Genomic DNA, 26,568 nt, shown 5'->3' on the forward strand with positions numbered 1-26,568 from the left:
TATGCGCAGGACTAGCCTGTGCCTCCTGGGAAAGGATGGGTGAAAAGATTCTTGACTTAAATAGAAAATTCATCAGATTTGTCTCCAGATCTGTTTATTGGCAAGTGTTATGTGTCTGTGAGAGGCAGGGGGAGAAACGGTGTTTGAGACGTTAATTCAGTGAAACTGTCATGTATTTGATCATATGCTTGTGCCCTGGTATCTTTAGTATGTAACTTTAGATCTGGTTGTCTGGCTGGTGCTGGAAGCCTTTGATTTTTGGATTGATACAAGAGACTGATTATACGTCCTGAAGGAGGCAAAATATCCATCAGCTTTGAGTGGAGTTTTGCCTGAGGACAGACTGCAAGACCAGTAATCTACTATGTGAAACAAAAATCAAACCTGGCAAGGCTAGGAACTATGGCTCACACAGTATCAGCGCTTGCTTATATTACAGTGAAGACTCCTTGCTGCAGTGCTTATTTTACAGCACAAGTGTGACCACCAGTATAAAAGGAGTTCCTTTAGAAGTGAGAGAAGTATCTCAATGCAATGAACTTCAATGATTTTTCTGAAGCCTGAAGTTCAGTTTCTCTCCAGCACTTAAACTTCCAGTCTTACAGATTGGGCTGTATTTATTACAAATATGACAAACCTGAAAAATAATTTTTTCTTCATTCAGGAAAAACTTGTTTCTGTTGGAGCATGTCTTTCACTCATAGTAACTTGACAGTTGCTCAGGGCTTACACAGTTGGCCCCAAGGAACTTGGATTTACTGTAAAAGCCATGTCAAAGCTGTTAGTTTTACTTCAGGATGACAGTCTTCATCTGATTTTTATCTGAAATGTTTCTTTTTTTCACATTTGGCCTAGAGTTGTTTTATGTGTGTGTGAAACTGATGCCTTTTGAAGATGTCCAAATAAGCAGAGTAAAAGTCATGATGAAAAGAAACCATCTTCTTGCAGTGATTTCAATACAGTTATGATGTTTTAGTGTACTGGAGAGTATTTTAAAAACTGAGCATTTTAAAGAATATTACAGGTTATCTTTGTGTTTTATCTCTGGTCTTCGCATTTGCTTCCTTTACCGAACTGCTAGAAGGCAAAATGTATTTTTGGGCAGGACTCCAAGTCAGTTGGAATATAAGGAGGTTAGCAACCTGGAGAAGCACATGATGTGTTGTGTGATGCAAGTGACCTAATATCTAAGTTCCGAAAGATAACTGAAATATTGCAAAGCCTAATTTTTATGAAGTTACCAGCAAAGTAGTACCATGACAAATTTCTTCTGCAAACATGCTTTTTGGTGTGGCAGCAGAATCACAGATAAATCAAAAACTAATAAATCTTTCTCACCATGTCCAACTTCAATTTCTGATTTTATTTTTATTTAGTGGTAGTGGGACTCCAACTCCAGCTTCGGATGCTGATGTTACCACATTGAGAGGTCAGTTTTCATCTAACTCCTGTCAAAGCTGATTCTGAATTACCAGAAAATTGAGAAATTCGATGGTGTTTGGATTTCAGAAAGAGCTGTGAATTTTTGCACCTCAGATAATGCTGTTTGTGATCTGGAGATCGTGTTATATGCTGACATTATTTTGTTATTGTATGAATCATGAAAATCCTACTTGAGAAATTAGTTCTGAGCACTTTTTACTGCACTTAACTTCATGCTCCCAAAAATATATGTGCTTAGACAGAACATTAGCATTTTATTCTGATTAGTGCATTTGATACTTTTCCTCAGGATCCTCAGGTGTTTCCTGTGTTGTTTCTGTCATGATAATGGGAATACGAATCAAATTTCACTGTTGGTAAAAATTTTACTGTTACACTGCTTCTGTGTGTATCTACATGTACATGGGTATATGAAAAAAAACCCCAAAGAAAATAATACTGCTCTCTTTCAAACTCAGATGCAGCTGCCAATGTTCCTCCCCCTCATGAGATCTCTGTAGAGACTCCTGTGGGTGGTACTGTCCATGAGATCGAAGATGCAGACACTACTGTGAGTGGTTTTTTTTTATTTGGCTCAGCATTCTATTGCCTTTCCTAAATAATATTGTTGTCATTTGCATTTCCTAGTACTTAAGGTGTTGTTAGCATAGTGTATTAACACAAATTAAGGTTTCATAAAAACAGGGCATGAACTTTAGAAAGTTTTAAAATAATTTCCTGGGTAGGTATTTTTTCATTTGCAGAGGCTTTGCAATGCCGCTTCCCCGACAGTGAGAGGGAACAGATCAATTGAGCTATCAGGTGAGGATTTTGCTAGTGACATAGGACTAGACAGGGAATGCTTAGGGCTTCTGAGAGCTCCAAGAATGCGGAGCATTACTATTCCTATGGAAACACAATACACCTTAACTTGCTGTAGTAGTGTTTCGAGGGTCCATGTGGTAAAATCCTGTAGGACAGCAGAGAGGTGGCCTGGATAGCCTTGAAGATTCCTTCTGATTCTCTGCTCCTTCTCTTCTTCTGACATAGATGAACTTTTATTTATCATCTTACAGTCACCCTTACCTTGACATTTAAACGAAACTCCTGGCACAGGGAAGCCCTACATCAACTACTTAAAATGTCTCTGTAAAAGTGAGCTGGCTTTCACAAGTGCTGACCACCACTTAGGTCCCAGGGAAGTATTTGCTTCCAGGAAACAGCTCCTCTGAATTAAAATTTAAGCCCAAACTCTAGAATCCAATTGCAGTATTCGTGGGCCTACATGACTGAAGAAAATTTTGCAAACCAGTGGTATGAATCAGCTGGCTTTTGTTTTCTTGTAAACGTGAAACTCTCAGTGGATTTACTGAGAAGCTTACAAAGTTGCACATGCTGCATATAAGTAGAAGCTGATTTATGGTGCTGGGTTTAACTGTGCACTGTTCTGTAGCCTAGTACGGCCATGAAACAAAGCTGGGCCAAACTGTACTTTTTTCTAGAGTTTTCAGGGCTGACTGTGAAGCTCTGATACTGTGCTTCCAAGAATAAATACTGAATATGAAACAGGCAGACAGCTTCTGACTCAAGTCCAGGGTCTGACTTTATGTTACGTACCAAGAACACTTGTGGTTTGGTCCCATGTACACCATTATTCTTTTTTGAAACAGACCTGCCTGAAGTTATTTCTGCCTGAGCAGAGAATAGGACCACTCAGTAAATCAGAAAAAAAAAACCCCAACCCAGAATTAGATTGTTGCTGCTACAGTGTTTTCACTCGATACAGTTACATCACACCTCATCATTGCTCTGTGCAGCCAAAATGCATTGCAGATTACAAGACCAAGAATAAGCAAAGCTCATCTTCTGCACTAAAATGTTGACTGTACTTTTGTTTTTGGGGGACTGATAAATGACTGAAACTACATGGCATTGCAAACAGCCATATAGCAGTAGCACATATATGCCTGCCAAGTATGTATATCTGAAATGCTAACTAGCTTTAAGTAGTGTACCAGTCATTATGGTCCTTAAAGTTACCTAGTAAAAAAAGGGATGGGGAGGAGGGGGGAAGAGAACTTAACTAAACTATGTAACAAAGTTGCTCACTGGTGGCAGCTAAACTTTCTGGAGAAAGGTTTTTCCATTTCCTGCACCATACATAACACAGGCTGCAGTTTTGCTGAAAAGGTCTGTTTTGTTGGCTCTTTTTTTTTCCTTTTAATGGGGAAAAAGCAACTGCATGTAAATAGCCAAAGACATTTGGCTATTTGGCTAAAGTTAAGTTAAGCCAGCCTTCCTTTCCCTCCGCCACAAATCTCAATTTCTTGTTTTAGAATAAAACCATGAAACAAGATCTGTGTTTTCTCATGTCTTTCAGTATACCACAAGGAATAGTATGCTGGTTGTAAAATACTAGGGAACTAAGCAGAAAGTGTTCTTCCTGTGTTGCTCAGTCATTTAAATTAGATTAAAACTTGGAATTCACTGCTGCCCACGGCAGCCATGATAGCCACATGCTTCCCTGATGTATTACACAGCCACTGCTGCAGGGCTTCTTGGGCAACTGTAGACCGGTTGAAGCCTACCACTTCAGCTCAGCAGAGGTCCCTGCAGATCCCCCAGTGCCCGCTGTATAGCTGGGGGGGATCCTTCACTTACTGAGGCTGAACAACACAGGGTGTTCTGAATGTAGACCTTGGCAAAGGTAACTTGTCTTCCAGGTGGAACAGTAAGTAGGAGCCTTGTGATAAATAAGTAAATTTTGGGTAAATCAGCCTACTGCTGACTGGGCTTAAGTGAGCTGTTCATATGTCCATAGTTGCACTTTAAATTGCCTCATGAACATCCCACACAACTGGTTTTCTGTTTGTAGCTGAAGTCAACTAGATGGCCTTGCACTAAAGTAAAGATGGGCGAATGGAAAGTAGAAATAGAATTATCTGCAATACAAGAATTCTCAAAAAATGTTCTTGCTTAGTAGATTGCCTCCTTAGTTGTCACCTCTGTCCCTGAGGCTTCATGAGCACTCTGTTATAGTGCAAGGTAAACAGGTATGCTGATGGCTCAAGTGAGCATGCTGTGCTTTGGACTACAGTTTTCACATGTCATTAAGTGTATCTGTGACCATCAGTGTCACCCACCAATATTGCCCTCAGGTGTTCCTGTCCACACAGCATTTATGGAGAGGACTTCAGGTTTTCTGCCCCATCAAGAGCCAGAGAAACCTCCAGGTTTGCAGCAGCTGGAGAAGTTTCTGGCCCACATCAGAAAGATGTTTGGACCCAAGCTTAGGAATGTAGTGTGCTGTTGACGGATGGGAAACCATATGTACATATACATATCTAGGGATGCTTTTTACATGGAATAAATCCAAGATAGGTAGGAATCTGGTCTGTGGTGAGTAATGAGGATTTATTTCTTGGGAAATAACAAACAAAAAAAGGCATTAAATCACTTCTTGTTTTCTCTCTTCTTCCTTCCCTTCCAGATCAATAATGAGATTAAGAAGCAGGATGAGAAACTAGTGAGACCTGTAACTGAGCAGATAATTGAGTTCAGCGTTTTGATTGTTGGTGAAAAATACAGTGAGGACCTGAGTGACCCAGCTACTGTGAAGCATCAACTGCTCTCTGAACGATTCATTTCCCAGGTGATTAGCTTCCCTGACTTCCTTTTTCTTTTTGCTGGCTCTGCAAAGCAATAGTAGCACATAGCACCTGTGTTAGGACTGCCTTTTTCTCATGGCCTCTGCAGGACCAGCTTAAAGGCTTTTGTTACCTGAGGCAGGCTGGAAAATATTCACCCACTATGAGAATACACTGTTCTGTCTGACATGCTGCCCTTTTTGAAGTAGCAGAGTGCCATACAATTGTGTGTAGCATACCAGTTGCCAAAGACCAATTACTCTAGTTTTCTTTTTGTGTTTCTCATGAAATAGCCTGCTATCATTTTTGCAGGCAAAAGAGGTAAAAGTATGCTTTTAGGAGGATGAGAAAATTATGCTGAATCCCTGAATGGGGACATACTTTAAATGGGACTTTTCTGAGGGACTGCTTTCTCTCTCTCCCCCATTTTCAGATTTCCTCAATTTATTTTGCCTTGTGTTAGCAAAAGAAACTAAGCCAGATGTTATTAATACATGAAAAACATTTCCACTTATTTTAGTCCTCTTAAAGACCTATTTCTACCAGGGCTAACTTTGTCCTTACCACTCTTTCAGAATTTTTCAGTACCTCTCCCTGTCTGTGCGTTACTGCAGTAGAGCTTTTAACTCACAGAGAAGTGGCAAGATTCTTGTTTGGCTCTTGATGCAACTTCATTAGTTCTTAAAGTTTTAGGACTTGAACATGTTAAAGATACATTTAACATCTCTCTAGTGACCAGTCTGCCTAGAGTTTATTTCAGTGCTTTCTAATCTTGTTGTCCAGTTTGAATTCTTCCGTAATATAGTTGGTTTGAAACTGGGGAGTGAAAAAGATAATTTAAGGGTCTTAGCAAATCAGCCTGCCTGCACTCTCAAATGGCAGGACATGAATTGACTGCAGTTCAGAGCCATCAACCTGTGCTGAGGCAGTGCTGGAAGACAGCTAGAGTAATTCAGCTATAGCGCAGCACTAACGTGGAGTACAGGCCGAAGGTGTACAGGTCCATCAGCATCTGCCTGTGTGGGCATGCTCTGTGTCTCCTACAGAAGCTGAGCACTGAAATGGGATATAGAATATCTTAACGATTACACAGTGTCCAGATTTTGAACTGTAGAAGAAACTCTGGCATTAGTCTAGAGAATCTGTCTATACAGAGTAGGTGATCGGAAGAAGTCGCAAACAGCAGAACTCATTCATTACTTCTGCTCAGGAGCGACATTTCTTCGGATGAATCGTTGTGTACTGCAGGGAGATACTCTCTGAAATCTAGGCTGCCAAGACAACTCTTGCTCCTTGTTTATGCCCAGAATCAGCAGTGCATGTAAGCACATTTTAAAACTCTCCAGCCAGTTCTTAAACACAGGCTTAAATCCCATTGGAGTCAGTGGGAATGAACCATGGTTTAGGCTGCTAGGCACCTACTTCAAAGAAAAAATATGTATGTGCATATACATATAAATATATACATATACACATATATGTATGATTTATTAAAACTTGATTTCAAGTTAATTTAATTTTAATTAAAATTCAATCTTTTAATTTGTACGCTACAAATAAAGTTACTGGCCCACCAATATACAAATGCATGTTTAAAATATGATCACACTGCTGTCTCCTAACTTTCCTCTCCCTATTGTTTCCTTTTTTTTTTTTTTTCCTATAATGATGGTAATTTTATTACCATCATTTTCTTGGGGCAGAGAGTTTCTTCCCTTTATCTTGGGACAGTCATCTAGGGTGCCATACAGCAGTGCATCATGAGGCTTATCTTTTCTCTGGCTTCGCCTCCTCCTTCATCCCATTTAGTTGGGGCTCTCTGTTGAACCCCTTTTACTGGGGCTAACCCTGTGCCAGATCCTGGGCCAGATGGGAAAGAGATGTATGCTTCACTGCAGCCAAAAAGCATCGCTACAACTGTCACAAGTTGCTAGCATAGGCTAGACATCTTAATTTTCCTAGTTGTGTGGCCAAGTAGCAATGCCATAGTGTGTGTGTGTGGAAGAAATGTCAGATGGGACAGAGGCCACCTGGCACATGGATGTTCCACTCCTTTGATCCCTTGCCTGGTTTTCTCTGTGCTTGGATAAAGAAGCTTTTGAAAAAAAGAAAGTCAGCAGCACTTCGATTGTTTAAGACTCACCAGAGACAGTTTAAAAATAGGGAGACTGGGGAGGGGAAGAAGAATTTGAGGAGTAAAAAATAATCCTCAACTGGCAAGGATCTTTTGGGACAAACAAAAAACCCCAAACCAGCATGACCCTTCAATATTCTATTTCTTGTTTTTGTCTCTGTAACACAGTTCGACTATTGAATTAGGCCTGCATGTGCTGCCATTTTGCTGCCCCCAGTTGTCTTTTTTGAGTAGCACTGCCAATCGCTCCTGAGCCCTTTGTATGTTTAGGGCAGTGGAGATGAGCCATGTTTAGCACTGTGCAATGCATTAGTGCCTCTTTGGAGTCTAAGAGGTCCCTGTTCCTACGGCTGCTGCTGCTCCTCTTAAGTTGCTAAGGTCCAAAGCATTTTCCTGAATTCTTTTTAATCCAGAGAGGTTTGGGAGGTAATGGAAACCTTTTGAGCAGAGGTGGCTTTGTACTGCATAAATAAGAGAAAGAATGCAGTCTGCTATGGGCAGTGCAGATCTCTGCAGTCTATTTGAATCCCCCCCCCCCCCCAATTTTTTTTTACGTTTTTTGGGGAACGCTGGATGTTGTTCTTTGTACTTTTTCTTTTCTAATAATGAAACAATGTCACAAAAACTCTTCTTCCATAAAGAGAGAGACTATTCAACCATTTTTCTCCTACTAGATATAAGAGCTCAGATACATCTTTAGAAAATATTGAAAATATTTCCTGATTTTTCACTAAATGAGTAGGGTGGAGGAAATCTGTGTTAATTTTTTGGTTTTCCCTCAAATAGATGGAAAGTGTATTTGAAGGACTACCTGGATACAAAAACATCCAAGTCCTGGATTACAGGTAAAAAGATACTGATGCATATGTGGTGATTGAAACTGATCATGTATGATGGTGTGATGTGTTAGCACCACACTTGGAAGAATGTCGGGCATGTGCATGGGAGTTCCTAGGATGTATTAACCGAAGGACAAGTACTTTCATATTTGGTACCTCCATATAGAGAGGTTGAAATAGAAATACAGAACTGTATGTAAATGTAATCATCTCCTTTGCTTCTGGCATCCACCAGAGAATCTCACATGATATGCTTGCCTTGATTTTAAGATAAGGCATTCTTCGTCAAGATTCTATCCTAAAATTAAAAGAGATCTTTTCTAATTTAAAATTAGTATCTGATACTTCTTCAGTACTATTGACACATTCCAGTATTAAATGAGGAACAACACAGGCACCTTTTTTGAAAAATGTGGTGTATTTAAATTTTTTTTCAACTTCTTAATGTTAATTTGGGATGACTCTAAAGGTTGGTGTTTTCAGATCTGTAAAGGTCTCTTCTCCCTTTGATCAAAGCAAAGGTGGGTGAATAGTTTGATAAATGATATGCAATGTTTTAACTCTCTTTATTCTTATAAATATATTTTGTAAAGACTAGGTACTTCAGAATGACATTTTAAGTTAATTTGGGGAAAAAGGGGATCCCGTGTATCATGGATCGAACATCAGATGTCTGAGTTTTGGGGTACATGGATCACAAATTATGATTTTTCTTGAATGGACTGGATATAACTTTCAGAATCTAATGAGGGTCTTCATGAGTTAATCTAAATTGTGTTTTCTTTGAGACTTGTAAGCTGTGTTTCTTAGAATTTATTAGCTGGAATATTCTAGCTAGAATATATGCAGGTAACAAAGCAGCTATAGTGAGAAACATGTTATGGTTGGAACCCTAGCCTGTGTTCAGTTTCCAGCCTGGAAGGTAGCAAAACCTTCCATCTTGGTATCTGCAGTCTAATACATTTGCAAGCTCTTGGTTCATTTGAGAAGACAGATAAAAGGGTGGTATTTCTGGCAAAGTACCAGAGCTCTGTGCTCTGATGTGCGTGACAAACATGTTTGTAAACTAAACCTTTAGGTAGAATTAGTAAGCCTAGATTTTCTTGGTACTGACAGCAATTTAACTGCATTATTTGCAATAACTTGAGATGCCTCTGCTCTGCTGATTCATTGTGATGAATGGGAAATATCTCAGCAGAGTAAAAGCACAACAGTTTGTTACATAGCAGAATAACTATTCGACTTACAACTGTTTTGCTGTATGCTTTTTCAAATTTGTGTGCCCTGTAGAATACCAAAGCAAATTTGTTAAAAGTTAGAAGACTTAGAAGAAATTATAACATTGATTTAACAGGTTTTGCTGTTGTTTTTTGTTTTGTTTCCATATTCAGCTCTCCTCAGGAGGACAGGTAAAGACAACTTGTTATTAGGTATTGTCATAATACAGATCGAAAAACATGTTTAGCTGGAGGACACTGTTTGGGGGATTTGTAGTTTTGGCTCCAGAGCGAGATAGTTATCGAGCATAAATGTTGTGTGAGGGGGTTCTACCAGAAACTGCAAGTAACTGATCTGTTTTGATTACAGATAAACCTAATTTGCTTATTTAAGTCCTAATCATAAAAAACTGCTTGGGGAAAATCTTCCTAAACACAAGTCAGCTACTGGGCTAAGTTGTGTATAGGAGTCTCTTTTGTGAAGAAAACAAAATTGCTTAATGATGACTCCAGGTCTTTATACTTTGCAGTAAAGTCTTGAGTAGATATGGGATGACTATTATTATAGAAATTAAAGTAGGTGATAAAACCATGGTTCTCCAGCAAAGGCAGTTGGCTTTAGCTACTTCAAGGTGAGAGGTGCTGTACATCTTAGCAGTAGCTTTATAAACATTCCTTAGTGGAAGATGGGATCAGTCTGGACTTGTTTTTCGCCAGACATATGCAGGTTAAGCATCCAAAATTTTCCTCCTTTAGTATTTTAGGAATTTCACAAGACAGAAAATGAACTGCAGTCTTTAACTTACTAGATGTTTCTTCTTGTATTTCTCAGCAAAGGCATAACCAGTTTCCACAGTTTTACAGAGAATGAGCATTTTAATTTTAGAATAAAGGTTAGAAAACACAAATCTCTTCACCAACAGTACTGACTTAAAGCCGTCCTCTACTGCTCTGCACTTCTGTAGGCTTAAGACACATGCAACTGTTCACAAAGGCTATGTTGCAAGCACCAGGTGTTTTAGCCCCTTCCAGACAGATGATGGTGTCGTTGTTATTAGTTAGGAAATTATTAACTGCAACTGACAGCACAGTTGTATTAAATCTAAATGTTCCTTTTGAGGAGCATACTGTATTCCATCTTTGCTGTGCCTTTCCACTACTGCTGTCTTTTTATTTCCTCTGCTGAGAGTCAGTGCCCATGGTGAGCCTATGGTGGGCTCATTTCAATGATAGAGCCAGCAGCAAAACTCCAGCAGGCTCCTGGTTTTAGTCAGTGTGTTTGCTGATTGTGTCTCTGGCGCTGGAGCTTTAGAGACTTCTCTGAACAGAGGCATTACTTTAGCAATCCAGTCCAGCTCTGTGGAATGAGGAAAACCTGTCTTTGGAGCACATTTTTCTAACACTTCATAGATTACTTCACTTTCTTGCTGTGCCCTGTGTACAGCCAAAATACGTTGTATTTTCTAAAGCTCCCTTGTGCTTATGCCCAGTGTATGGTAAATCTGATTGCTGCCTACACTGTCATGTGGGAAAGGACATGCAGACGCATTCAGGAAGAGTAAATTAAGAAAATGGAGGAGAGTTAATATGAAAAAAGCTAAGCTGTGCATAGATACAAAACTTAGTTAAAGAATAAATGATCAAATGAGTCTAGAAAAATGTTCCCAATTGTAAGCTGTATTAAATACCATTTTATTGCTATTAAAGACATTCTTTCAAGCAGATTGATACCACACAGTGACAGTGATCAGGGCTCCCTCTTGCTACTGTAGATTGCTACTATATACAGCCTATTTTTCCTGGCTGTTTTCATACCTCAAAGCCGTTCCCATCATTGGCATGATCTTAAAATCATCACTCACACCACTGCATGTTGGTGGGCCCATTAATAATGCAGGCGGAAAGCCAATGTTTTGGTCTGCTTGTGGTCTGTCTACCATTCACTACTAGAAATACAGGGCTGGGACCAGACCAGATGCCAGGTTCTGGTAGCCTGTTCCTTCTGAACTTTGCAGTGGTGGAGAGCACAGGCAGGCAGACATAAGTGTGAAAAGAATTAAATTGTTTTTATTTAGAACCCTTTAAAGCAATACATTTTTGTATTAAAAAAGGGTATTGACACAGGTACTTGGGAAAAAAAAAATCATAGTGTTTGCTATACGTTGGAAAACCTTGCATCTCTCATTTGTGTTCTCTTTCTCTTTGTACAACTGAAGTGGGGTGGAAGTTCACTATGCTGTTACGTTTGATGGAAAACCCATCAGCAATGCCACCTGGGACGTGATTAACCTCCATTCCAACAAGGTGGAGGACAACTCCTTTATGGACATAGAGGATTATCCAACAGTTGTGTACTCCATCAGTGATTTCCGAGATTATATTGCTGAAATCCTCCAGAAAAATGCCTTGCTTGAAAACACTTCCTTGTCTTTAGACCCTAACTCTCTCCAGTTTACTAATGGTGGGTATTAATGATGACGAATCAGTGGGCCACACGTGAAGTTTTATAAAATAAATCTCAGATGAGTGAATTATTCAGCTGCCCTCTGAATAATGAAAAAGAAACAACAAAACCAACTGTGTTGTAGCTTACTTTTATCTTAACCAGGCCAACTCATTAGCAGTAGTATCCTATTCTTAATCCATTAGATTAGCCTTTTCTTTTTCTTTGACACCAAGGTTTGTGGTAAGCAATTTCAGTCATACTTCCAAAAATTAACAGGAATTAAGGGGAAATGTGGCTCACATGATGCATGTTACACCAAGATGACCTTCAGCTTAGTAGCCCTGTGTTGGCCTTGAGCAGCACAAAGGAAATACCTGGTTTATTGTTGGATATTCAGCGATCCTACTAGAGGTGGTGGAGGAGTGCTGTCCACCCCTCTGTTCTCATCTTTCCTCTGTACTTCCTGTCAGTGATCTGGGGGCATTTCCAGAAACAAAATCTCTCTGGCAAACTTTCTGAAAAGATTTTACTCACAAATCTGGGATGAGGGAGGGTTTTTCAGTCAGTCATCCAAAACAACTTCCTCGCACTGTTACTACAGCCTTTCGATCCCAAGTATTTATATTTCCACAGTGAAAGAAATACTGCACCCTACACCCGAAGACCCATCTTGGATTACTGAGTACCCAGTCGTGCTGGACCGCCCAGAGTTCGATGTGAGTATGGTTCTGAGCGGTGGCCTTTGGGCACATTTGAACAACTTAACTCAGCAAGGCGGAATTGCAGCCAGCACCCAGAGCTTCTCTATCCTGTTGTTCATGCAGAATAAGCAGTAATGAAGGCACACCTTATACTGGAGTAAAACCTCTGGTGAAATCTCTCATCTGGTAATTTGGTATCTGTTGCACAACAGTTTTCTGTGATCATCTTTTATTACACGGCAGTACTGTGTTCTTGGCTATGCAGGCAGGCTTTGCTTCTTAGGCTTCCTCTTCTGTTTTTTCATCATGTTTAGACTGTATATTGCTCTAAAGACAGGACTGTTCCCACAATACTGCCTTTCTTTGGAAAGCGAGAAATAAACATAAGCACTAAAGCTGGCTGCTAGAAGAGATAAAAAGAGTAAGTTTCATGTGCTCCTTTTGTTACTGTATTGCTTTCACTGAAAGTTCTCAGTTCAGTTTTAAAATGTCTATCCCCTTAATGCTAGCAAAGGAGACACAAAAAAATGATAGGCACTGGTTTCTTTTTTGTCCTCTTGAAATTGTAACCACCTCCTGTGATTACCTCTGGAACAACCCAGGACATAGACTGAGGTTCCCCATTGGACAGGAGACTTGGTATCCCTGACCGTGTCTGTACAATGCGAAGGGGCTTTAAGCGGAGATACCAAGTTAGGTGCCAGAGACACTGAGGTCAAGTCAATGAGCTTTGCCAACAGCTAGAACTTCTGAATGGTGGAGCATTGTCTGGGCTTAAGGATTTATCTAGTAGGTTTCTGCTCTGCGCTTTGTTGTGTAACACAGATGTGCCTTCCAAGAAGAAATGAGCTCAGTTCGTGCCACAAAATCCAGGTCCACCCATGCTTGCTGGTACGTTTTCACTAAGTTCATTATGAGATAATGTTGTGAACACAGACGCATTTAATTTCCGGCCAACTTCTGAAATCTTTATGGAGGCAAAATTTGTAGTCACTTCACAGAACCCAAATATTCTTGTTAGACTGGTCACAGGTATAATATCCTTAATTTCATGCCAGTTTTGCCTGAGTTTTAAAAACTCATCATTGATGTCTAAAATGCAAATTCATATGGATTTGCCATAAATGGCTTAAACATGGTGTGGATAAACATGAATTTAAGTTAACTTTCAGGAAAGGGCTTTCTCTTCACTAGAGCTATCTAACTAGATTAAAATGTTGCAGATGTTTATTTTAGTAAGACAAAGAATTCTGCCATCTTTACATTCTATCTGTGGATACTCTGACAGATGTGCAGGCAAGAAGGTATTACAGTAGAGGTAGCTTTGCATTAATAAATTTTAAACCAGTTTTAGGGAATAGTATGTACAAGAATAACTTCTGGAAGTTACGTTTTTCTAATCATGGACTATGAATAATAATGTCATCTATGTCTTCAGTCAAAAACTCTAATTATGTAAAAGATATTGAGTATATCCAAAAAACAGCTGTGTACAATCTGCAATACACAGATAATTTGGAAAGTAACTTCAGATAAAATAAAATCATAAACGTGCTTAAACAGTAAACAAGGCTGAAACGATTAGTCAGTTACTTCCACAGATGTCAAACCTTTATGGTTCAAATAGATACTGTTAAGTAGAACTGTTACCTATGAAAAAGAATTTTGCTATTATTTTTCTTAGCTGCTTTGAGAATAAGTTGGATTTGTATTATCATACATACTCATGACATAATGTGGGACTATCATGACTTCACCATTTAATAGCTAGCAGATGGTACCAACTAATCATTAATTCTTTGAGTTTTACAGCTCTCTTAAAAGTGAAGAAAAGATCAAGTGTAGTTTTTGAAATCAGTATTTTCTTGTTATTTCTGTTGAGTTGTAACAGGTAGAATGCTCTGGCTTGCTGAATACAATGCCTTTCTGGCAGCAGAAAATGGAAAATCAGGGAGGGGGTTCTGTGTTTGCAGTCATCTGTCATATTTGTAATCCTTTCAAAAGACATTAGCGAAAACCAGAACTTGCCAATATGATATTAAACTTGTTAATATAATGTATTGCACTGTAACAAGAATCTTTGAATAATGCTAGTTGTCATAGGAACATCTATCCACATTCAAATAAATGATGAAGTGCAATCCCTGGCAACTAAATGCTCACATAAAAAAGTATTGAGAAGCTATTGCTGGTAGTCCTTATTCGTTCTTTATGGAATCTGTATGTGTAATTTGTTTCTAATCTTGCACAGTAACTTTTTTACAGCTTTATTTATAGTGGTCAATTTTGCCAAAAAAGATAATTGCTGGAGCACATGTCTATGTGGTATATATACTTTTCAACTGATTGTTACCGTATAAATTAAAAAATGTGAGGAGACTGTGGTGGCATAACTGGCTATAAAAATGTAATCAATACAGGTAGACAAATAATTTAATAAAAATACCTTAACTGGCTTGTTTCCAAAGTGTTCAAATGCAGTCTGAATGAAGTTCAAAATTTAATTCACCCATGTGTCAACCAGGAGTAAAATTCAAATTGAAAAGTATCTGGACTCTTCCTGTTATTCGTGCTGGTCAAGTAAAAGAAAGAGATTAGATAGGAATGGTGAGCTACAGAAATGGTTAAAATGGTTTTGAACTGTAACACGTATTACAGAAACCCATGTCCACTGCTTGCCTAACTTTACTAGTTACCATCAGCAACTGGTTAGTTCTTAGTAGACTGCTGCTGCTTCAAATTGTCTGGCAGTTTTTCATACCCCAAGGGGGTTTTCTTTTGTCCATATCAGAGTATTGCACAGCATTGGTATGCAGGCAGGTATCCATATGAAGCACTAATTTTGAGTTTTAGGCAGTCAGCTTGTTTTTGTAGCCTTGACCAAATAACTTAAATTTCTTCATTGGGTTTTTCCCAATATAGTTACCTCATGAGACACTGTGGTAGTAGATTAATATTCAGAGATGAAATGTGCTAAGTAGTCTAACTGTAAACCAAATAATGATTGCAGTATGGAGTAGTAAGTAAATGGTGTGCAAATTGGAGATTTAAAAACAAATTATTTTTTCACATTTCCAACAATTCACAAATTCATTGTCCATACTTTTTGTTGTTCATCGTTACTGCTGATAGATGGGGTTTTTTCTGCACAGGCATCTTGGCTTTGAGACTAAAGTTACTCAGTTCTCAATGCTGCTCTTCACGGTCTTTGTTGCCCTCCTGGGTTCTCATTCTCAAATACTAAAAGACAGCAATAAATGACGACAGGGAATGCATACATTCAAGTCCAGTTTCTAAACTGTTTTATGTATCATAGTAACTATAATATTATAATGACTGTAGTGATTATGTATGAATAATAGCTGTTAACACTTCTTCATGCTTTAGGAAGGCAGGCAGTACTATGCGCATTTATCTTTGATTTAATTAGAGATGGACAGATCCACTTTTTCAGTAAAGAAAAGGAAAGGAGATGGGGTGGGTATAGATGGTAAATCTCGTAATACCATAAGTGAAGCTGCACTCCAAACAATCTGAATGGCTTCTTTCCCTTTTTAGTGACTGGACACAAAATGTATGTCACAACGATGTGCATTTTACATGTACACGGCACATGATTAGCAAAGGGTATATATTTGCTAGTCCTCCCAGTTTGGCCCCTCCTGCTGCTGTGCGTTACTTTCTCACAGAGGCAGTAGTACCAGATTTTGCTGTCGGCTGCTGTTAACACCCTCTATGCGTTCAGCCCAACGCGGACAGCCAATGGTTCCCCTGTAATAGTGGAAATATTAATAGTGGGTTTATGTTCCAGGACAGCACCTTTTTAGCTGAACGGCCTTCAGCAGATGAATCAACTGTCAGCAATACCTTGCCCTTTGATTTCGCCAAACCAGATTCCACTTCAGATAGTGAACAGTCCAATGACAATGAAATCCGGCCAAGACCAGAAAATCTGGACTCTGAGGCCAGTTTGGCACCTGAAGCTCCGCTCTCCTCAGAGGCTGACGTCACTTCTTTGCCTGATGGGCTGAATTTAGAGGATGGGAATCAGACTCCTCATTTGGTCACTGGACCAGTGTTAGGGCGTGATTCTGTGGACTCTCTGGAATGGCTTTCAGCCCCCAGTTCTTTAGATGGTAAGTTAATGCCATTGACTGAAGTTAAATTTGGATGCCAGTGTCTCGTGATACTCACCCAAGGTATAGTTCACCAAAATGACTTTTCAGAAAGGTCTAAAAAATTGGATATCTTTCTCTGATAGTTTTTACCTTTCCTGTGTGCATGTATCCAAAATCAATATGCTAAGGGTAAATGTTTGTAACAGCTAATAATGCCTGTTTATCCCTTCAGGAAATGGCATGCACATGATACTTGTTTAATTGCACAGAAGTATTTTTGCATGTCTTGACTTGGCCCCCAGAATATCTGAATGAAAAGTGGGATTGGTCAACAGGGGTCCTTCTGACTTCAGCATACAAAGGCCAGGATATATCACGGGAAACATGCTGAATACAGCTCTACAGACAATAAAACGAATGTAATTTGACACTTTTTATCATGAACAACAACTAACTGGAAATTTATTTTTATTTTTAGTGTTTGAAGATACTGGACTATCTGAAGACCTTTTGCCTTCAAGTCCTCCTCACCTCGTGCCTGAAGAACCTCCACCTACAGATGATTATGCAGTTCCTCTGCTTTCCGCACCAACAGTGGCCTCTTCATCAGTCACAGAGACTGATGTTAAAGAAACAATATCTGCTGAGAAGGAAGAAGTAACTCAAGGTCATCCTGCAGGCAGTAGCAATGCAGACTCTGTGTTGCATGAGTCTGTGGAAGAAATTCCTTTTCCCTTAGAAGTACACCCTGTGGAAGATGAAACTGATATATATCTTGGAGATAGAGTTATATATGATGATGGGTCTGGTTCAGCTTTTGATGGTTCAGGAAAAGAAATGGAATCAAGTAATTGGCCTTGGGAAGAGGCAACACTGGAACCAGTTTTCTACCCTGGTCCCGATAGCTGGCTTGATGATGACAATGAGTCTTTGTTAATCAGAACTGAGGATATTCCTGAAGGCATGATTTTAGACTATATTCTTAACTCTGGGAATAAATTAGATGATGATCCTTCCGAAGATGAGAATGAAGGTATGGCCAATATAAAAGAAGATTTTCTCGATGAGTCTGAAATATTTGTCTTTCCAGAGACTACAACTAAGCAGGTACCTCTGTTACAGACAGAAGAGCCATCATCTGTGGAACAATCTACGCAGACAGAAACGTTGGGCATGTATGATTCCTCTTTTGTTAAACCATCCTTGGTTTTGGAGCCTTCAGTGGACCACTCCTTTGTAGACATGCCAACTGGAGAGGCCCCTGTCTCACCAAACAATACAGGTCTGTCTGTGGAAGATAGTCTCACATCTACAGGGACTGTCAGTATGGAGCAACCTATAGAGTCCAGTATAGGTCAGAACATCATTTCTGAAGCAGTTGAACACCAAAATGAAGACAGGACAATGGTGGAAGAACTATTCACAGTGGAGCAGTCAAATGTAACCGAAGCTGCTACAATAGGCCACTTGGACGCAAGCTCTTCAGAAACTATTCTGACTGCACATCCTTCCATGGTAAACACTGATGGTTCCACAGAAGAGCAGCAAACCCTAGGTTCATCACTGGCAGGCCAAGACACTACCGAATCAGCTGCGAAGAAACCAGCTGATGTGTGGCCTAGTGACACAGCACTAGAAAACTCATTAGATCAGGCAGTGCAATCAGCAATGCCAACTGCCACTCAAGTTTCAACTGTAGTTCCTTCTGTAATAGATCAGACCACTGTTCCAGAAGGCTTCACCGGACAGGGTGGTACAGACCATGACACACATGTTTCCATGAGCTTCAGCACCGTTATGAACTCTTACCTAACGGTGAGTGTAACAAGCGCTGTTGAGCTTCCGTCCCATCTCCCTCCTGTGGGATCCACAGCATCCTCGTCTGTGGTTACCTCAACGAAGCTGGGAGATGAAACAACGAGGGTCCCGGATGTTTCAGTGGACCTGGATCATGTGAGCACTGTCCACTTTTCTCCTGAGCTGACTGAGGGAGGAAGGAGCATGACTGAAAGTCACTTGGAGCTAACAACTCATGTCCAGTCCACAGAGATGGCCAGTGTAGCTTGGGCCACACATGAAACTCACAATAGTACTCCTGTCTCATCACGAGCTCTAGTTGTGTTTTTCAGTCTTCGGGTTACTAACATGATGTTTTCAGAGGACCTGTTTAATAAAAACTCCCCTGAATACAAAGCGCTGGAGCAGCGATTCTTGGAACTGGTAAGTATCACTTCTATGCTAAATGTCCATTACCAGACAGACAAAAATTGTTGCAAAATAATAGTTTGTCGGCTCTCTTTTGTAGACAGCAACTCAAGACTGGTGTTTACAGATATTATTTGTATCCCTCCTTTGGAAAATTCTGTCTGGAAATGGGGGTCGGGGGGAGGTGTGTGTTGTTTGTCTTTTATTCAGTCAGTAGTCTCTCTAAAGCGTAACTTTTTAGCGCTATGGGCCAGATGCTCTGCTGGTGTCAATAAATGTGGCAGTGTAGCTGAAGTCACTACGACGTTCCACTTACTTGCTTCCATTGTGCTCTGTATTTAGCCTGTAGGGAGAGAGAAGTAAATAAATGGAGGCTGTGACGAGGTTACTTTTCCTATGTAAGAGGTAGTTCAGGGAACTAAGCTGTTCCTAAACTGACTGATGGCTAGCAAAGCCTGACAGGAGTTATATAGCAACAATTGCCAAATTTTAACTGAGAAATTCCCCTCTCCTGACTGAAATGAACATTTTGTTGTGGGAGAGGAAGGGAGCAAAGGAGAGAGAGGGAAGGGGGACATGCTTGAAGGAAATATACCCTGTGAAATGGCAAGTATGCCTGGTGCTTAGATCAAGGGAGACCACCATATATGTCCCAAGAACCATGCTTCTGAATCGTAGACTTTGGAAACTGTCTGCTAATTGGTATACTCTGAAGAACTGCCTGAGGTACTAGAGCTCCTGGCAGGCTGCCAGCACAGGCCTCAATAGGGTAAAGTTTTAATGCCCTTGTTGTGGGATTTGGATAAAATAATTCAGACTCCCACTGTCTGATGCAGTAACAGTGCAACTGGCTTGACTAGAGATTCAAAGATTCAGCTTTACTGTCACATCCTCTGTGTTGCAGCTGGTGCCCTACCTTCAGTCAAATCTGACAGGCTTCCAGAATCTGGAAATCCTGAACTTCAGAAATGGCAGCATCGTGGTGAACAGTCGAATGAAATTTGCCAAACCTGTGCCTCGGAACGTCACCAACGCTGTGTACATGATCCTGGAAGACTTCTGCAACACTGCGTATCACACCATGAACCTGGCCATCGATAAATACTCCCTGGATGTGGAATCAGGTAAGGATGGCAGGGAAATGCAGGTTGGAGCAAGGGATTTAGAGCAACTTCTGCTTTAAAAACTTACTAAGGATCCCAGCGGCTCAGAGACTGCCCGCTGCTTTTCACAGGCTGGGCTTTAGGAAGACAGTCTTTCACAGAGTTCAAACAAATAAAAATCTGTTGAAGGACTAAAGAGATGACAATCAAAGTGGGACCCAGACTGAGCAAACTATATAGGGCCCATACAGAAATATGGGGACAAACTTGGCTCATGTAATACTCTATATAATGCCAGTGCACTTTCATGGGGGAGTGAGGGGAAGGCTGGTCAGTGAGACCAGTGGTGCCCATCTCTCTTGTGCTTAGTTTCATGTGTGGTTTGAACTTACTTCATGTGGTTATTCCCACAGGTGGTAGCCAGTTTAGCTGCCAGGTGGGCATCTGCACAGGTAACAGCTACTGCCTCACTCTAGTGGTAAGGTCATGGTTGTGCTGAAAAGTCACAGGCCCTCTTAGTTCACTCCTCTGATACAGGGAGAAAGTTTTTTCCCTGCCCAAGTTAGCCAGTAGTTTACCACAGAAGCAACTCGGAAGTATTTCCTGTTTCATAACAGTGCTGACTTGTTGCCAAATGGTAGCTGTTCTTCTGAGGTAGCTCTCCTATAAAGGTGGTCTAATTAGCACGACAGATCTTCTGATATTGATCATTTAACTGTATGCCAGCCCTCTTAAGCTTGATACAAGTGAGAGATTTCAATGCTACAAGCTTGTGTTCCTCGCAGACAAAGGCAAATCACCTCAGAGGAGGTGGTGAGTACCAAAGTCCCCTTGCCCTTCCCTGTAGGCTGCCTAGATTTTCCATAACAAGAAATACTGGAGATAGCTGTGTTTTACTCATTTGCAAAATATAGTTCCAGCAGACAGAAGAACATCTGAGGCACTGCATGTTCCAGTAAGAAAAAGAACACTTTATACTTGCTTTTTCGATTGGCTTTTTGGGTGGTCTTAGCCACACCACTGACATGCACTGTGCAGACAGAGGAACACTTCTAGCACTTGTTCACCTTAGCAGAACCTTTTGTTACTCAGGAAAGATGCATGCTGGATTTTTGTGGATTATTTTAACTAAGAGGCCATTGGCGAAAATGGCAGCAGCCAGCCAGTGCTTTGCCTCGGTTAGGGCTCTCCTCTATCATTAATATTTTCTGCTCTGTGTATTCTCAGGTGAACAAGCTGATCCCTGCAAGTTCCAGGCCTGCAATGAGTTCTCCGAATGCTTAGTAAATCGCTGGAGTGGGGAAGCTGAGTGCGTCTGCAATCCTGGCTACCTAAGCATCGACGGGCTGCCATGCAATAGCATTTGTGATCTGCAACCAAACTTCTGCCTGAACGACGGGAAGTGCGACATAAGCCCTGGGCAAGGGGCCATCTGTAGGTAGGTCATCCTGCTGTTCGAAGTATGTGCTTCCTGTATGAGGACTCCTTATTGTCTCCTCTGTTGTAGCATTCTCCAAGATGATGTGTAACAAGTGAGATGATCATGATTATCATTCACATTATGCTGCTGAGTGGAGGTGCCAATATTAACATTTGTTTTCCTATGTATATATCAGAAATGAGACAGTAACAAATTTCTTCAACAGAACAGAAACATCAGAAAATAAAACTAACTAGGAAAATGGTAGTAATGGAACATACTCAGTTGTTCAAATCACCTCCACTGACCTTTGGGGACAGAATTTATCTCCAGAGGTTTTCTCAAGTACAAAAGTGTTAGATAATGTCATAAAGCGTATGAGAGTTAATTCCATCACAAAAAATTTTATCTGAAAGGCATATTCATACAGCATAAATAGATTAAAAATAGTGCTCTTGGTTAAGAAAAGGTTATAAAAGTAAATCATTTGCCATGTGGTGCATCAGAAGATCAAGGCACAGACTCCCTGGTTCAAATTCTTGCTTTTAGGAAGATACAGATGCATTTGAACAGCATCTCTGTATTTTACAGATAATGGAAAAGACTTAGTACAAGATATAGACAAATCAATGCTCCCTCTGACATTGCACTTACTTAGATTTTTGCTTTTCAAGCAAAGTAACACTCTGTTTTTAAAAACAAAATATACCTATTAACAAAAGGTAGGAGACTTATTGCAAAAAAGAATATGACTACTAGTAATGGTTATTTATATTACTTCAGGTGATTTTTTTTTTTTTAAAAAGAGCTTACCTAGAATGTCTCTAAATTTTATCTTAGAGTCCTAGCAGTTAACAGGAGAAGTAAAAATGTTTTCAAAGCTACAAAATGGATACTATCACAGATGTAGTATAAATTCTATCATATTTATATAATAGTGTTAATTAGAAACAGGTAAGTATCTGAACTCAAGCATGCTCTGGCCAGTATTTATTGAGAACTTTTTGAAAAATTTAAGTATTGCTTACTACTTTCAGAAACTATTTCAGGTACCTATGTTAGAAGACATAATTTACTGGTGTTTCTTATTAATAAGTTTTTTGCTTTGAGTGGTCATAATGCTTTACAATTCCTTGAGGTTTTCTAGTAAGAACTCCCAAACACACATAATGTATTATATTATTTTTACTGGTATATTTAAAGTCAGCATTAGCATTAAAGTTCTCATGTTCAAAACCACAGCAAGGCAGAAATACTGAGTGCGGTTTTGGGCAACTGTTCCGAAGATACAATCTTGGACACACACTTCTTTCTAGTCTTTTATTTTATATATTTATTTAACTAATCATTGTGTTTAAAATAAACACTGTGTTCGTTTAACACACCTTTGTTTGTATTTACCTTTCAATATGATTAAGACAACTGCTTTCTACCTTTGCAGTGTTTAATAAATATGTCATGTGCAAGGTTCAATCAAGGCATAACTTTTTACTTAGTCTAAACACCTTCCAGTTTTAACATGTCACAGGATGCTCTAAATTGCAAAAACCACAGGCTTTTCCTATCACAAATGCATTATCCTTTTATTATTTCACCTGTCTTCACTCAAATCAGTAATTGGGGTTGTTCAGCCTAGAGAAGAGAAGGCTCCAGGGAGACTTTACTGCGGCCTTTCAATACTTAAAGAGGGCTTATAAGAAAGATGGGGACAGATTTTTTTAGCAGGGCCTGTTGCGACAGGACAAGGGGTAATGGTTTTAAACTAAAAGGGAGTAGATTCAGACTAGATATAAGGAAGAGGGTTTTTTACACCGAGGGTGACGAAACACTGGAACAGGTTGCCAGAGAGGTGGTAGATGCCCCATCCCTGGAAACACTCAAGGACAGGTTGGACGGGCTCTGAGCAACCTGGTCTAGTTGAAGATGTCCCTGCTCATGGCTGGGGGGGGGGACTAGATGACCTTTAAAGGTCCCTTCCAACCCAAACTATTCTATGATTCTATACTGAAGTGGCTGTTCACAGTAATTATAAAAGAAAGTAGGTGCTTGAACATGCAAAGGTATTTATTGAGGTGACTTAACTGAGGGCACATCATAACAGGAAGTTAAATACATTTACATTAGCCAAAGCTTTTGCTGGTGTTTAATTTCCCTGTGTTTCCTTGTTGCAGGTGTCGTGTGGGAGAAAACTGGTGGTACAGAGGGGAGCACTGTGAAGAATATGTGTCTGAGCCACTGGTTGTGGGTATTGCAATTGCTTCTGTGGCAGGATTCCTTCTTGTGGCATCTGCTGTCATCTTCTTCTTGGCCAGGACCCTTCGAGACCAGTACACAAAGAGTGAAACTGAGGACTCACAGGGGTAAGTGACACTATCTAATATTTTAAAACACACCTGCTACAATAAGGATAATTCTGTCATAAGTCTTCTGTCACACAGTTGACAAGCAACAGGATGTACAGGCACCTCCAAATGCCAGGCTTCCTAAATCTATCTGCTGCCCTACCAGGTTGCAGAGAGGCTCACAGTTTGTTTATTGCTCCCCCAGGCAGGGTGACAGCCTCTCGTCCATTGAGAACGCAGTTAAATACAACCCCATGTATGAAAGTGATACGACTGGCTACAGCCATTATTACCGGAGATACCCTCAGCTAACATCCTACAGTTCTACCAGTGCAGAGACATCCACAGACTACAGCAGTGAAGAGATCAGGCACATTTATGAAAACAGTGAGCTTACTAAGGAGGTAAATGACCTTGCTTTCATAGTGGCATGGAAAAGATCATGTAAACAATAAGCTTATTCCACACTTTTAACCTGAGAGGTGGGCCCAATCTTCCCCCAGTGTCTGTGCTTTAGATAAACAAGTTGCAACTATGGCTGCTGCAACTATTTAAGAGAAGAGAGAAAGGATTTCTCTTCCTGCTTGCTATTAGGTACAGCAAAAGGAATGAGTGTGTTCTGACCTGTAATGAATTTCAAGTGATAAAGGAGCTGACTACTTATGTAACTTCACCTGAGTTGGGGAGGTTTGCTGTATTGCTCGACACAGCCTTTAGCTTTTAATGCCAACTACCTTATGTAAGAGTAGTTATACAGTGAAAACCTGGCACATCCTGGCCTTTTTACAGTGGTTTGTTTTTTTGTTTTGTTTTTAAAAAGTGTAGGTCCTTCTATAATCTGCAAGTTAGATCACACCCTTCTCCTTTCTTCCTGTATATCCAGCATCTAGGGTTTACTCCAGAAGGCTAAAGAGAAGGGGTTTACATCCAGGAACTAACCACAGATCCTTAAGCAACTGAGAGAGGTGTGAATCAGGCCTGTACCTGGGCTTGTAAGCAAAGTATCTATGAGAGAGAAATGGTTTTGTTAAAGCCTGTTGAAATGCCACACTCTGTCCAAACCCTGGTTTTGATTTAAAAGTAAAGTATTACTGGATTCCAGTGAAGTGCTTCACTTAAAAAAAAAAAAAAAAAAAAAAAAAAAAAGGCATAAAGAAGAATTTTGGTATTGGACTTCCCAATTTCAAGCTCTACTCCTTGAAATAGCAAAGCATAGAAGCTTTATTTTCCAAAAACCAGAAATAACTTTTTTCAGTAGTATTCTAATTTCTATTATGTGTTTCTTGTATTCTAGGAAATTCAGGACCGAATTCGAATTATAGAGCTCTACGCTAAAGACCGTCAGTTTGCAGAGTTTGTTAGGCAGCATCAAATGTGAGTGAAATGTCTTGTCTGGATAACTAACTCCTCTGACGTTTTCTCATGTGGCCTTTACTACATTACTGTATTTTTCATGTAAGGGTCTAGAAATGCTGGGACACTAGAAGTTAAGATTTCAACATTATTTCTGAAGCGGTTCGACCCTTTTCAAGTAATTAAAATAATCAGTGTCAAAAGTAGATAGCCCCAGAAGGTATGTTAACAGCAGTGACGAGGAATCCCAAAATTAACAGGTGTTGGAGAAGCACTGACATCAAATTTAGGTCCTTGAAAGCACAGATAGAACCTTCTTAACTCTTTTAGTGCAGTTACTATTGCCTAGTGCTCTATCTAAAATAGAAATTTTAAAAGCATGTTTATCTGGAGTTCTCAAGACTTGGCAACTAACCAAAAACCAACAGATCACTAGTACAATCCTGTCTGGTATGGTGGGCACCTACCATAATAGAAAGCTTACAATTCCAAACAATTAACCAAGCTGAGCTGTGTGCTTTGATGAAAGCTAACCATGAAAAAGGCCATCAAGGAATTAATTATTAGCATACACACTCTTATGAACTGTACTCTCACTGTAGCAAGCAGCAAATTACAGCTAGCTGGGTTAGTTTGAAAGTTACTGTAGTACAGTTGCTTGGGATCCTATTAAAAATAGCTACAGTAGCAAAAAGCTTGCGTTCCAAGATGATCAACAATATTTTTTTTTTAATTGAAAAGAACAGCAGTTCACATTTTTCCATGTCAGTTGTTCATTTTTTCATCTTGAAAAGGATCAGCATGTAAATTTTCCACAGCTGGAAACTAGTAAGGGCTGCCTCATATAAGCCTTGAATCCAGTGTTTGAAAGAGCCTAACTTAATCATTGCTTCTCTGTTTTTCATTTCAGGAAGCTGCTTTAAGAAAAAAAGAAATCAGTAGAAAGCATTGGGAGATAAAGACTACCTTGTTGCCACAGCAATGGGCTCCGATGTAACTGCAAAGTTACTTATAGTCTTAACATTGCACGGATGGACACAGATGTTTTCTAAATGAACAGCTAAAATGTACAGATGTCTGTTTATCTCAATTACTTCTGGCTTTTCTGTGTAAAGTGACATTTTTAAGAGGTGATCAGAAGTGGCAGAGGTTATGAAAGTTCATTTTTCTTTAACTCCGAAAGGAACAGTGAAAGTTTGTATACCAAGGCAAAAAAAATCTCCTCAGGTAAGAGAAGATAAATGCACAACCAAAATAAAACGCACGTTCAAACTCCCTGTCTGGCATTTATCCCCTCACTGGAGGCTACTGTAGCAATTTCACAGGTATAAAAGTACTAGTGGAAAGAAATATTTGGTTTGCACGCAAATGATTTGTAGGGGAGAACTAATATGCTAGAATTGTGTTAGCGTTATTTTAAAGCATTCCCATTATAAACACAAACATAACCTCACTGGAAAAATTGTTCTTTTGTACAGATGCATGCTGTACATTTTGTCACCGGGCATTAGCAAAACAGAACATAGCGCTAAGCCTGCAGGCCTCCTAAAGGCTCTCCCAACAATAAGCATCACCCCTGGCTGCCAGTGAGGCAGTACCGTGCAGTGCTTTTAAAGCCAGG

At 39.9% G+C, this 26,568-nt stretch overlaps 1 protein-coding gene across 1 annotated transcript in view; it reads left to right on the top strand.

Moving 5' to 3' along the window:
- The window catches only part of IMPG2 (interphotoreceptor matrix proteoglycan 2), a gene marked incomplete at its 5' end in the record, with an annotated part of 61,109 nt that extends 34,939 nt beyond the window's left edge, over positions 1-26,170 (top strand). Inside the window, 14 exons of the mRNA XM_010567664.1 lie at positions 1,377-1,429; positions 1,902-1,993; positions 4,913-5,074; positions 7,990-8,048; positions 11,476-11,720; positions 12,339-12,421; positions 16,218-16,542; positions 17,003-18,744; positions 19,634-19,853; positions 21,060-21,270; positions 23,424-23,612; positions 23,800-23,998; positions 24,889-24,968; positions 25,858-26,170. Of these exons, the coding sequence (XP_010565966.1) occupies positions 1,377-1,429; positions 1,902-1,993; positions 4,913-5,074; positions 7,990-8,048; positions 11,476-11,720; positions 12,339-12,421; positions 16,218-16,542; positions 17,003-18,744; positions 19,634-19,853; positions 21,060-21,270; positions 23,424-23,612; positions 23,800-23,998; positions 24,889-24,968; positions 25,858-25,870 (3,673 nt within the window). The remainder of the gene's footprint in view (positions 1-1,376; positions 1,430-1,901; positions 1,994-4,912; positions 5,075-7,989; positions 8,049-11,475; positions 11,721-12,338; positions 12,422-16,217; positions 16,543-17,002; positions 18,745-19,633; positions 19,854-21,059; positions 21,271-23,423; positions 23,613-23,799; positions 23,999-24,888; positions 24,969-25,857) is intronic.
- Positions 26,171-26,568: the final 398 nt, after the last annotated feature.

The sequence above is a fragment of the Haliaeetus leucocephalus genome, unplaced genomic scaffold (genome assembly GCF_000737465.1).
Source record: "Haliaeetus leucocephalus isolate CR32 unplaced genomic scaffold, Haliaeetus_leucocephalus-4.0 Scaffold228, whole genome shotgun sequence".
Lineage (NCBI taxonomy): Eukaryota > Metazoa > Chordata > Aves > Accipitriformes > Accipitridae > Haliaeetus > Haliaeetus leucocephalus.